General features: G+C 41.4%; 2 protein-coding genes across 4 annotated transcripts in view; both read right to left on the reverse strand.

Moving 5' to 3' along the window:
• Positions 1-257: 257 nt before the first annotated feature.
• On the reverse strand, positions 258-5934 carry fam133b (family with sequence similarity 133 member B). Of its 3 annotated transcripts, none has more exons than XM_055893589.1 (11): positions 5789-5934; positions 4879-4976; positions 4487-4565; positions 4230-4376; positions 4084-4134; positions 3853-3924; positions 3433-3531; positions 3056-3091; positions 2850-2942; positions 2518-2571; positions 258-1079 (listed from the first exon to the last, which is right to left on the reverse strand). In XM_055893589.1, the coding sequence occupies exons 1-11, from the start codon at positions 5810-5812 to the stop codon at positions 990-992; spliced, it is 843 nt and encodes a 280-aa protein (XP_055749564.1). In that variant the 5' UTR covers positions 5813-5934; the 3' UTR covers positions 258-989. The 3 variants fall into 3 exon arrangements, with proteins under 3 accessions (XP_055749564.1, XP_055749563.1, XP_055749562.1); XM_055893588.1 differs by having other exon boundaries at positions 3056-3094; XM_055893587.1 differs by having other exon boundaries at positions 3056-3127.
• Positions 5935-7924: 1990 nt separating this feature from the next.
• The window catches only part of LOC129830828 (cyclin-dependent kinase 6-like), a 74545-nt gene continuing 68538 nt past the window's right edge, over positions 7925-13931 (reverse strand). Inside the window, exon 8 of the mRNA XM_055893590.1 lies at positions 7925-13931. This exon is cut by the window's right edge and continues 774 nt beyond it. The gene's annotated coding sequence lies outside the window, so the exon portion shown is untranslated.

The raw sequence follows: 13931 nt of genomic DNA on the forward strand, positions 1-13931 counted from the left end.
ATTTTTGGACCTATAAATGAACAATATATACTGATTGATTCTTGAATATAACAGAAATGCCTCATGAGCTTAGTTTAACTGTCACACCCCACCACAACCCAAAATATAAGCTTGTTTTACTCCAATATTTGTAAACATTGTACATGTATTTCATGATGCTTCCATGGTGGTAAATTACAAGTATAAATGTTATTTGTTACTCTCATCCTATACAAATAATTCATCAATCATCCAAACACAAAAAAAGAATCACTATATTATCAAGGATAAAACAATACTTTAATAATTAAAACCCATTCATTTAGATATTCAGTTGTAGAATTCATTACATTAACAGAATTGAACAGTTTATCCCTTGTGATGACAATTTCACTCGTATTTTCACAATCCCAACTTCAATATGAGGCTGGCAAGAGAAGTGACCATCATATCAGAATGCATGCATCATGACACTGGGCACCAGCATAACAAAGTCCCAAAATGACCTCAGTGTACCTAGTGACGCACGAGATCTCCAAGAATGGTAAAATAGACATAGCAGGGCAGCATACCAAGGGTGTAAAAAATGTACACTGCTGATAAAATATCCATGTATGGAAGTTCATTTCCGTTTCAAATGCAAATGTTTCAGTTCAGTTGGGCAACACTTGACAAACTTATGGTGTCCTTGACGACGACTTATGGTGTTCTTGACGACGTTCATTTGGATCTAATAAAAACTAGCAACAGACAAAAGAAAAACAAATATGCAAAGTTGTCACAGAGGGTTTGATGACCCGTAACTCCCAGTTCACCAGTCCTTAATTAACATTAGAAACCCCATTTCCCATCCCCCCACCATCTCAACTCTCATGAGCAGGAAGCTAGCGGTTCCCCTAATCCATCAACTACCCCCATCATGGGAGCAGCCTAGATGGGATCTTTTGGTAGTGGAAAGGCAGATGCTCTCTAGTGGTGGACAGTTGGACAGAGAACCACAGCGCTAGATGTTAGTCTAACTCAACATCAGAAGAGGTCTTCTTCTTCTTCTTCCTGCCATGTTTCTTGTGCTTCTTTTTCCTCTTCTTCTTTGATTTGTCCTGTTAACATTTACAACATTTGGGTAAGTAAGTGTTAAACTTCCATTCTGCTATGTTTTTGTATAAAATCTGTCGGTGCAGAAAAATAGTTGGTAGAGCACATCGCTTGTAACGCCAGGGTAGTGGGTTCGATTCCCAGGACTACCCATATCTTCAAATGTATGCATGCATAACTAAGATGCCTTGGATAAAAGGCATCTGCATATATTATATTACAAATATGTTACATTTTAAACAATTCCAAGAGTTAGTCATGTAAATATCTGCTGACAGAGGCATGTTGCCATTTCTGGTAATTTGCTAACATACACTATATGACCAAAAGTATGTGGACACCTGCTCATCAAACATCTCATTCCAAAATCATGGGCATTAATATGGAGTTGGTCCCCACTTTGCTGCCATAACAGCATCCACTCTTCTGGGAAGGCTTTCCACCAGATGTTGGAACAATGCTGCGGGGACTCGCTGCCATTCAGCAACAAGAGCATTCTTGAGGTCGGGTAATGATGTTGGGTGATTAGGCCTGGCTTGCAGTCACTGTTACAATTCATCCCATAGGTGCTTGATGGAGTTGAGGTCAGGGCTCTGTGCAGGCTAGTTAAGTTCTTCCACACCGATCTCGACAAACCATTTCTGTATGGACCTCACTTTGTGCACGGGGGCATTGTCAGGACCTTCCCCAAACTGTTGCAAGAATATTGGAAGCACAAAATCGTCTACAATTACCTTGTATGCGGTAGCGTTAAGATTTATCTTCACTGGAACTAAGGGGTCTAGCCCAAACCATGAAAAACAGCCCCAGACCATTATTCATCCTCCACCTAACTTTACAGTTGACACTATGCATTGGGGCAGGTAGCGTTCTTCTGGCATCCACCAAACCCATAATCGCCCGTCGGACAGCCAGATGGTGAAGTGTGATTCATCCCTTCAGAGAACATGTTTCCACTGCTCCAGATTTCAATGCTGGTGAGTCCTACACCACTCTCCAGCCAACGCATGGCACTGCGCATGGTGATCTTAGGCTTGTGTGCAGATGCTCGGCCATGGAAATCGAGGACAGACAATTGTGTGGCCTACCACTCCCCGGCTGAACAGTTGTTGACCAGGGCAGCTCTAGCAGGGCAGAAACTTTACAAACTGACTTGTTGGAAAGTTGGCATTCTACGACAGTGCCACGTTGAAAGTCACTGAGCTCTTCAGTACGGGCCAGTCTACTGCCAATGTTTGTCTATGGAGATCGCATGGCTGTGTGCTTGATTTTACACACTGGTTAGCAACGATGTGGCTGAAATAGACTAATCCACTAATTTAAAGGGGTGTCCACATAGCTTTGTAAATATAGTGTATTTTGGTTACTAGTCACTAAATCTGACATGCGGGAGTGGCCGTTTTCATCCTGTGGTTAGTGTATGCTTATCTGACAACCACTTACTGCTGCTATTTTTTCTTTCTCCTCATTACTTCTCTTTCTCTTCTTGGGTTCACCCTACAGAGACATTGCAAAAAATTAACCAACCACAATGTATGGGGAAAGTCCACTGACAGTTTCCTAACGTCCAATCAAAAAGTGCAGTATTTCACAATGATACAGAATACAAAAAAAGTTCCCTCCATATAATACTTAAACTGCAGATGACCTATGCCCTCCAATGAGGAACAAAAATACATCCCATAAGTGTTCACCTAAGTCAATACATAACACATTATTTTCAGTCATAAAACATGGCAAATGAATATAGTGGCGACAAAGGTGAGTGTACTTACACCTTCCTCCACTTCTGAGTCAGCCGACGACTCCGAGGATGAGTCTTTATGACTTTGCTCGGCTTTCCTCTTCTTCCTGCGGCTCTTTTCATCCTGAAGGTTAAACATTTACAGCCCTCAGTTCACTGTAGCCCAGCATGTTCAAAAACTTCTTCAGGCAGCAATACACAAAACAGGACTAAGCCACACGAATGTCCTTAAATTACCTTTTCTTTCTTCTTCATATCCATCTCCATCTTCGTCTTCTTGGAGAGAAACAGAATGAGAGGGAAGGAGCCCTTTTTTTGCATACAAAACATGAAGATTTAATGAAGTACTCACGTAACAAAAAAAAAGTTCAACTTTGAAATGAATGAACAGAAATCAAACAATGGCTGAACAGAACAATGACAGTGAGGACCAACATAAAAAGAGGGATGTTAAGAAGATGAAATAGTGCATCATCCAGAACATAAGATCTAGACCAGCGGTATCCAGGTGGACGTGACGAAAAGAGATTTCTAAGAGGACAGAAATATCTTCAATTAAGATGAGATTTCATTATGTAAGGATATAGGTGGAATAGTCTCCACATCAAACTAACCTTGCTGTCAGGCTCCGATTCCACAGTCGAGTCTTCTGATGCTTTCTTGGAGGAGGACCGCTTCTTTTTCCGTTTCTTTTTGACACTCTTCTTTTCATTCTGACAAAACAGACATCAGATAAAAACTCAGTTTCAATCTATCATATTTCTCCTCTTTGAAATAGTAGGACAATATTTAACTGGAAACGCATTGAATACAATCCATTACTTTCTCAATATTCATAAAGGGGGTAGAAGCCAATCCCTAAACAAAATATCAACAGTATAAATATATATTCACAATACTTCACACAGCTCTTCGTGCCTACCTTAGAAATACAATTACTTCTGATGTATTATATTTCTATGGTGCCCACAAGGTGGCTGGGAAACAGTATGGCAAGCTGACACAGACTTGTCACCAAATACTCTGGTACATACCTCGTCTTCAGAGTCTGAGGAGGAGCTGCTAGAGGAATCAGAACTCGATGAGGAGGAGGAGGGAGAGGAATGCTTGACCAAACACAATGAAAGCAGAGCTCATTAGATTTGAAGACAGCAACTGACACAAAGATACCTTTGTGAAAAGCTTACACTTTAGATGACAGATACCACTACCGCAATATGCATACCAACAGTCTTCAACAAAACATTGGAGACAGCTTTCCTCACCCTGTTGGATTTCTTTCCCTTTTCTTTTTTCCCCTTCTCTTTCTTCTTTTTCTAAACACAAAACAGAGATCTGGTATGAGAGGTAGATACGTTAAAACAAAATGTTTGTATTAGAATGTTAGACATGGATAGAACTGGAAGCATACCTCTTTCTTCTCCTTCTTCTCTTTCTTCTCCTTCTCTTTCTTCTCCTTCTCTTTCTTTTCCTTCTCTTTCTTTTCCTTCTCCTCTTTCTCCTTGTCAATGCCACCTAGTAACTTCTCTCTGTTCTTCGCCAGCTCTTTCTTCCAATTCTATACAAAGCAAATTGTGATATTTGAATGTAAGAAAAAAATAAAACGCTGGATTTGTGGTATAATAACGACCGGTCAATAAAGTACAATGGTTGACATTTGAACAATACCTCGTTCATTTGATCCTCAAAGTCCGCCAGAGCTCTGGAGCCTTTCTTCTTCCGCTCTATGATCTCTTTCACCTCTTCCCTGATGAACAAAAACAGCATCACTCAATGAAAATCAATGGATCACAACTGACGGTGATGTAGGCCTAGGTCCAAACATTCAAGGGCATAGCAACATTTTATTGTGACTTGCAGGCAGCATTTCATAGCGTGTAGCCTATTACTATAAGACAGCAATGCCTTACCACCGCGATGTACACACATAGGATCCACCATGTTGCCCGTTGATATTTTTCAGTCACATCAATGAGGGTATGTCCATCTCGCCAGTTATAGAACCTGGAGTGCTTTCAGGCACAAATCCTGGGTCCTTAGGTGTGTTATCTTATGCTTACCATGTTGGCCGTGGTCTGCTCAGGTAATCCTGGATAGACGGTCCTGCGTTGGGTGCAGGTCCCTTGGCCCGTGATGCAGCTATGGGGTTCACATATGACTGAAAACACACAAGGGAGACAGTCAGACCAGACATCTCAATGATGACATCTGGCTACCGTAGATAAGAAACACTAGTCTAGACAGGGTTGGAAGCATAATAACACACAATATTTTGACATGGCTAGGTTGGATCAGTAATTTTGACTAGACTGTCAATACCAATTCTATGGCCTTTCCATACAAAGGTAATGTTAACACATTCATTACATAGATACAACGTAGAGAGCCAGTTCGGCCAATTCGGGTGATGAACTCGAGCCTAGCCTGCAGGCGTAGTTACAGTAATAGCTAGTTAAGTTAGTTGTTTTTTTCCGACTGCGCGCTTTGGATTATATTAGCAGAACAGGCACAGGGTGTGCTCGCTAGTTCGCTATATTATTATACACTAGCTAAATAACATAACTAGATATATTTCGAACTACATAGTTAGCTACGTTAGTTCAGGTGTGGCTCCGTTTAGCGGTCCTTCATGCGACCTGCTAACGTTTACTTGTTCTTCGTTATCTGCCAGGTTAGTTTGCCTAGCTAGCTATATTCGTTCGATATATATATCGTATGTTAAAATAATTAAATTTACGCACCTTTGATATAACTCGTTTTAATGGGATTCGACTTGTCTAGACACTAACGTAAACTACTGTTAGCTAGCTAACTTATAGGGCCTAGCTAACATACCTAACGTTACAGGCCCATGCGTTCAGTGGCAGTTAGCTATAGCCAACACGTTTGTTTGTTTTCATGCATAACGTTACCATTTATCGTAAAAAGCTAAATATCTACATGCCTGTAATTATTTAACACTTGGCTTACCACTCTATTGTCTCTTTTCCCCATTTCTGCAGATTTCGCCTACTATTGGGCGAATATCACTAAATTGAGAACCGTAGCATGCTTCCCGTCGTTAGCCACCACAACAAGCGAGCTTCTCTGGCTACGTAGATAGATTCTCTGACGACGACGGACACACAGACCTGTGATGACTGCCACCTAGCGTTAAATACATATATTAGATTGTATTAGAGAACACATGTACAGGGTTGTAGGTGTATGTAATGACAGGGTACAGTGGAATTATTGAGCTCCGAGCTCCAACAATGCAGTACAAAGTGAAATAATACAAATATAATAGAGGGGGAGGGGGGACAGGTAGCTGACTAGTGATGATGGTCTGTGGGTAGAAGCTATTGGCCAGTTTTACAGTTTTTGCCATGATGCTCCTATAATGCCCACGTCTGAGTGGTGGAAACGGAGAGAACCGGTCATGGCTCAGGTGACTGGGGTCCCTGATGATCTTCTTGGCCTTTCTGTGACACCTGGTGTTGTAGGTGTCCTGAAGGTCAGGCAGTGTGCACCCAGTGGTGCATTCAGCTGAGCGTACCACCCTCTGTAGCACCTTGTGGTCTGTGGCAGTGGAGTTGCCGTACCCGGCTGTGATGCAACCCGACAATATGCTATTGATGGTGCTCCTGTAGAACACTGTGAGGGCCCTCGGGAATAGACTGAATTTTGTCAGAATCCTGAGTTTGATGAGTCGCTATTGTGCCTTCTTCACCACAGTGTCCGTGGGGTTTGACCATTTCAGCTCCTTGGAGTTGTGTACTCAGAGGAACTTGAACCTTTTGACCGTCTCCATGGTGGCCCAGTTGATGAGGATGGGCGCGTGCCCAGCCTGGTACCTCCTGAAGTCCACAATCAGCTCCTTTGTTTAGCTGATGTTGAGGTTGTTTACCTGGCACCACGCCATTAGAGTGCCTACCTCCTCCCTGTAGGCCGACCTCGTTGTTGTTGGTAATCAGGACTACTACTGTCGTGTCGTCAGCAAACTTTATGATGGAGTTGGAGTTGTGTGAGACCACACAGTCGTGGGTATACAGGGGATACAGGAGGGGGGTGAGAACACCCATCAGGAAGTCCAGGACCCAGTTTGCATAGGGAGGAGATCAGTCCCAGGGCCGTAAGTTTTGTGGTGAGCTTAGAGGGCACTATGGTATTGATAGGCTGAGCTGTAGTCGATGAACAGCATCTTCACATATGCATTCCTTTTGTCCAGGTGGGTAAGGGCAGTGTGCAGTGCAATGACGATTGCGTCGTCCCTGGATCTTTCAGGGAGGTAGGCAAATTGGAGAGGGTCGAGTGTGTCAGGGAGGGAGGTGGTGATGTAGTCTTTGACTAGCCTCTCGAAGCACTTCCTGATGACGGAAGTTAGTGCTACGGGTTGGTAGCACTAACTTCAGTTATTTTCCCTTTCTTGGGCATGGGGATGATAGTGGACATCTTGAAGCAGGTGGGGATTTCACCTGAGCTAGAGATTAAAAACACAGGTAGATTTAAGCAATAAGGCCTAGGGGGGTGAGTTATATGGCCAATATACCACAGCTAAGAGCTGTTCTTAGGCACGATGCAACGCGAAGTTGTATAGCCGTGGTATATTGGCCATATACCACAAACCCCTGAGGTGCCTTATTACTATTATAAACTGGTTACCAACATAATTATAACAGTAAACAAGTAGTTTTGCATCATACCCGTGGTATATTTAAGCAATAAGGCCCAAGGTGGTGTGGTATAGGGCTAATATACCTCAGCTAAAGGCGGTTCTTCGGCACGACGCAACGTGGAGTACCTGGATACAGCCCTAAGTCGTAGTATATTGGCCATATGGCACCAACTCCCGAGGTGCCTTATTGCTATTAGAAACAAGTTACCAACATAATTAGAACAGTAAACAAGTAATATTGTGTCATACCCGTGGTATAGTCTCATATACCACAGCTTTCAGCCAATCAGCATCCAGGAGCCAAACTACCCGGTTTATAAAGTCTTATATACCACGGCTTTCAGCAAATTAGCATCCAGGGCTCGAACGACCCGGTTTATAATTACCGTTATAAAATGACAGGAATTTCGTTAGTAAGATAATACACAATAATGCCAGTGGAAACACAATTAACACACTAAACATTTATTTGACTAAAATAAAAATGACAAGCAGTTGTGAATAAAATATCAGAAACGTTAAGCTGCTACATACACTTAGATAACCTTATGGTGGGTCATAATATGTTTTTAAAATACATTTTGAGAGCATTACTGCATAGCAGCAAAACCAGTTTAGAGAAAGCCAAAATGGATAAATACAATTGAAATAAAAATAAGTAGCAAACTATGTTCCTATTTGATACTCTGTGTTTCCTAAAATCCGGTTTCTTGGCAAAACTACAATATTAGCAAAAAAAGGGCATTGTAGAAATGTGGATTCTGGCATCAACAACCTGCTTCAGAACAGCTTTGAATCACAATATATAAAATGCATTTTATTTTAAATATGGTGCTGAACAAACATAAGGCCAGGCTACATAATGGACCTAGACTAGACATGATGTTATATAGCAAGACCTTTAATTAGTTAAATAGCATAACTCCCCCAAAATCAGTAACTTCTTCACATGAAAAACACATCATCATTGTACTGTACATGAAACATCATTTCAAAAAAGAACACTACAAATAATAGAAAAATACTAAACAAGTAAACTGCACAAATAAGACCTTATGTACAAGTCAAAACCACTAATGCCTAAATAGTTTGGGGCTTCATTGGAGATTCATTGAGCAAGTCCTTTTACTACGATCACTAATATTGTACACCTGTAGCTAAAGTACAGAAGACACCACAATATGAACTGGTTGGGCTTCTGTGCTTAATGTAGGCATGGTGATCTGTATTGCATTTGGCGGGTATCAGCTTGTGATCTGTGTTTGGCCTCGCTGGATGCGCCCCAATGGCAACCTATTCCCTAGATTGTGCACTACCTTTGGCCAGGGCCCTAGGGAATAGGGTTCCATTAGGGACTCTGCCTCTGTTTAAGGACACAAGTTATAATAACAAATCTCAAACGTTATCTCAAAATGTTATATTGGGTCTATTTCAAAATAAGACTTGAATGACTGTATGGTGCTAATTCTGCATTGTTTAGATAAGCAGTAGTGAGAGAAGTAAATTAAAATGTATAAGAATGATCAATATTTGTTATGTAATACTATGTAATCTATTGTTGTTTTGATATGCAGTATAGAAGAGATTCGCGGCGAATGTTAAATGTGTTGTTGCAAAAAGAACAGGGAATCATGATCTTCTGTCAATTCTGCTATGTCATGATCTTCTGTCAATTCTGCTATGTCATGATCTTCTGCCAATTCTGCTATGTCATGATTTTCTGTCAATTCTGCTATGTCATGATCTTCTGTCAATTCTGCTATGTCATGATCTTCTGTCAATTCTGCTATGTCATGATCTTCTATCAATTCTGCTATATCATGATCTTCTGTCAAATAGAAAGATACACATTCTTTACAGATTGTTTGTAATAAAATATAATAAAATAAAATATATACTAAACATGACATAGGCTGGCCAGGTGAAACAAGGATTTTTAAGCATTGAGACAATTGAGACATGGATTGTGAATGAATCAGAGGGTGAATGGGCAAGACAAAATATTTAAGTTCATTTGAACAGGGTATGGTAGTAGGTGCCAGACACACTGGTTTGTGTCAAGAACTGCAACACAAATTTTTTTCACACTCAACAGTTTCCTGTATGTATTAAGAATGGTCCACCACCCAAAGGACATCCAGACAATTTGACACAACTGTGGGAAGCATTGGAGTCATCATGGGCCAGCATCCATGTGGAATGCTTTCGACACCTTGTAGAGTCCCTGGCCTGATGAATTGAGGCTGTTCTGGGGGCTCATTATTAGGAAGGTGGTCCTAATGTTCTGTACACTCAGTGTATATTGTGATGTTTACAATTTTTTTTTTTTTTTTGCAGCTTCACAACATTGAAATACCACAACAAATACAACAACTAAATATCCACAGCCTAACACAACCCAATTCAATATTAAGCACATTATACATTTGTTCATTATTTGAATGAATCCCGAACAAGAACGCTCGCATATACAAAGCAGATTTTTTATTCAAATGGTGTAACATGAAGCAATCACCACTGATGGCATTTATTCATGTAGACATAATGCCCATTACCTCCATATCGTCATTGTAAATTAAGTTATCATGACATAAGTGGGCATTTCAAATACATTTGTGGCCTTTACTTTCACCCTTGGAGCTAAATGTGCTAAAATACTAAATTTCTCAGTACTGTTCATTAGCTAAAGGGTATTTGCAATACAAAGCTATCATACTGTAGGTGCATTTGTGTAATCGTAGTAAATGTATGGCAGACCCCATGTAGGTGGCTGTAAAAAAGTATAACTTTCTTAGACAAAAGCATAGACAAAAGTATTCTTGTCCTGTGTTTTAGGTTTACAAATGACCAATAAACCTCTTAAATAAAATAACACAGTGATAGTTTCAAGTGAATATAGAGTAAAATGATGATAATCTACCCTCTAGGCAAAAACTGGCTGAATCAACATTGTTTCCACGTAATTTCAACCCCAAAAATATATGTCATGACATTGAATCAACGTGGGAAAATAATTGGATTTGCAAAAAGTAATCAATAATAGGGCATTTCGTCTTTTTTTCACCCAAGGTTTAACCTAAATCCAATGACATTTTTTGTTGTTGATTTCACACTGAATTGACAACTCAACAAAATGTCAATCAAAACTAGACGTTGAACTGATGTCTGTGCCCAGTGGGTACTTGTTAGTAGGGCAGTTGACGTAGAACTGACCGATACCAAGAAAGCTTGACAATCCCTATTTCTAGAGAGTTGTAACATGAAGTCTGCAATGTATCCTTCAGTGACATGAACCTGACAGAACAGAGATGGATGAGTACAAACACATCTGCTGCTACATGGAGATGAGAGCTCAGTCCAAATGGATTTCATGTGATTAAACCAAGTGTGCCCTGACACTGAAAACACGTAGGATATCAAACATATCATAGTAGACGTGCAGTTTGATTCACACAGTCATGAATTCTGTAATATGAGTATAGTATCAAAATCATGTTATAGCATTATTGTCAGCCACTGAAACAGTTGACGCAGTCTAATCATGAATGTGCAAAGTGTGTCAGAATGATTTCTGATTTGATTTCTAAAAAGATCCTGAGTGTATTTGTGTGCTAGCAGCACTAGATATACCAGAGTGAAAGTTATGGTCTAGATGTATTACTGTTCAGTAAGAAGTTTAGCAAACAAAAAAACTCTATTTACCTTGACTTGTTTTCAGCCAATCCCTGTGAAAGCACTCTAGCTAGTCATATTGAATCAATATGCCATTGGAGTGCTCCGCAACGTGAGCATAAGTAAGGTGAGCATCATTGTTAAAACAACCATTCTTAACACAGAACAACTGTGTGTTTCAACATGAACCACTGTATGTTTCTATGTAACCCTCTGAGAAGTCCAAATGAAGAAGGTACAATGTTCAACATCCTCTGAATCCGACGTATCCACCTCCCTTTTCTCAATACAAAATCTCACAACTAACAACATTTCACTGACCAACACCTATACTACTGCTACCCTGCTACACATGCCAGTGTGCTGGATATGCAAGTCACATCACTACTGCCAGGATAAGTGCAGTCTCTAGCACTAGCCTATACCAGTCCATTACCCGATCCATTCTACATGCCTCACATTGTCAAACATTTCCTCCTTTGGATTTTACCTAGTCTTGTAATTTATTTTCTACAGGGGAATTTTGCAATATCATTTTTAATTTCAATCCCCACACATTATTTAAAGTCCAATAAAATTAAGACAAAATAGAAAATAAGAAATCAACTGTCAACAATGGTGCGTACATCGACCTTATTCTTATTCAACATATAGTCACTCCACTATGCTCTGTGCATCAGGTCATTTTCTGTTGGAAAGATATCAGTTCGTCTCTGTGGATGGTTTGTCCTCTGACAAATCAATTGTACGTTTCGGCATTCCTCAAGGTTCTGTTTTAGGACCACTATTGTTTTCACTATATATTCTACCTCTTGGTGCTATGCGGACGACACACAGCTGTACATTTCGATGAAACATGGTGAAGCCCCAAAATTGCCTACTCTGGTAGCCTGTGTTTCAGACATAAGGAAGTGTATGGCGGCAAATTGTTTTAAACTCGGACAAAACAGAGATGCTAGTTCTAGGTCCTAAGAAACAAAGAGATCTGCTGTTGGATCTGACAAATAAGCTTGATAGTTGTACAGTCGTCTCAAATAAAACTGTGAAGGACCTCGACATTACTCTTGACCCGGATCTCTCTTTTGAAGAACATATCAAGAATATTTCAAGGACAGCTTTTTTCCATCGTCGTAACAAAAATTATTTTAGATTAGACTTTTAGATTTTAGATTACTGCAAGGCTCCACTCTCCGGCTACCCGGATAAAGCACTGAATAAACTTCAGTTAGTGCTAAACATGGCTGCTAGAATCCTGACTAGAATCAAAACATTTGATCATATTACTCCAGTGCTAGCCTCTCTAATCTGGCTTCCTGAGAAGGGTAGGGCTGATTTCAAGGTTTTACTGCTAACCTACAAAGCATTACATGGGCTTGCTCCTACCTATCTCTCCGATTTGATCCTACCGTACATACCTACACGTACGCTACGGTCACAAGACACAGGCCTCCTTATTGTCCGTAGAATTTCTAAGAAAATAGCTGGAGGCAGGGCTTTCTCCTACAGAGCTATTTTTTGGGGGAATAGTCTGCCTATCCATGTGAGAGAAGCAGACTCGGTATCAACCTTTGTCTTTACTGAAGACTCATCTATCTCTTCAGTAGGTACTACGATTGAGTGTAGTCTGACCCAGGGGTGAGAAGGTGAACGGCAAGGCACTGGAGCGACGAACCGCCCTTGCTGTCTCTGCCTGGCCGGTTCCCCTCTCTCCACTGGGATTCTCTGCCTCTGACCCTATTACAGGGGCTGAGTCACTGGCTTAGTAGTGCTCCTACATGCGGTCCCTAGGAGGGATGCGTCATTTGAGTGGGTTGAGTCACTGACGTGATCTTCCTGTCCGGTTTTGCTCCCCATCAGGCTCGTGAAGTGGAGGAGATCTTCGTGGGCTATACTCAGCCTTGTCTCAGGGTAGTAAATTGGTGGTCTGTTGATATCCCTCTAGTGGTGTAGATCTTCGTGGGCTATACTCAGCCTTGTCTCAGGGTAGTAAATTGGTGGTCTGTTGATATCGCTCTAGTGGTTTGGGGGCTGTGCTTTGGCAAAATGAGTGGGGTTATATCCTGCCTGGTTGGCCCTGTCCGGGGGTATCGTCTGACGGGCCACAGTGTCCCCCGACCCCCCCCCCTTCAGCCGCCGTTATTTATGCTGCAATGCTGCAATAGTCTATGTGATCTAGGATCATGCCTCAGGACAACCTGGCCTGATGACTCCTGGCTGTCCCCAGTCCACCTGGTCGTGCTGCTGCTCCAGTTTCAACTCTTCTGCCTGAGACTAGGGAACCCTGATCTGTTCACCGGACGTGCTACCTTGTCCCGGACCTGCTGTTTTTGACTCTCTCTCTCTACCGCACCTGCTGTCATGACCTCTGAATGCTCGGCTATGAAAAGCCAACTGACATTTATTCCTGAGGTGCTGACCTGTTGCACCCTCTACAACCAGTGATTATTATTTGACCCTGCTGGTCATCTATGAACGTTTGAACATCTTGAAGAATAATCTGGCCTTAAATGGCCATGTACTCTTATAACCTCCACCCGGCACAGCCAGAAGAGGACTGGCCACCCCTCAGTTCCTCTCTAGGTTTCTTCCTAGGTTCCTGCCTTTCTAGGGAGTTTTTCCTAGACACCGTGCTTCTACATCTGTTTGGGGTTTTAGGCTGGGTTTCTGTATAGCACTTTGTGACATCGGCTGATGTAAAAAGGGCTTTAGAAATACATTTGATTGATTGATCAGGTCATCAGAAAGAGTAACACATAGGCTCTTGAATGGTGTCCATCAGATTTC

Source organism: Salvelinus fontinalis, chromosome 32 (genome assembly GCF_029448725.1).
Source record: "Salvelinus fontinalis isolate EN_2023a chromosome 32, ASM2944872v1, whole genome shotgun sequence".
Lineage (NCBI taxonomy): Eukaryota > Metazoa > Chordata > Actinopteri > Salmoniformes > Salmonidae > Salvelinus > Salvelinus fontinalis.

Excerpts from the sequence above, each read along its gene's own strand:
- fam133b (XM_055893587.1), bottom strand. The coding sequence starts at position 5,812 with ATGGGGAAAAGAGACAATAGAGTG. Across the intron at positions 4,135-4,229 it reads AGAAGAAGGAGAAGAAAGAG|AAAAAGAAGAAAGAGAAGGG; the intron begins GTATGCTTCCAG and ends TTTTGTGTTTAG. Across the intron at positions 3,532-3,852 it reads CCTCAGACTCTGAAGACGAG|AATGAAAAGAAGAGTGTCAA; the intron begins GTATGTACCAGA and ends CTGTTTTGTCAG.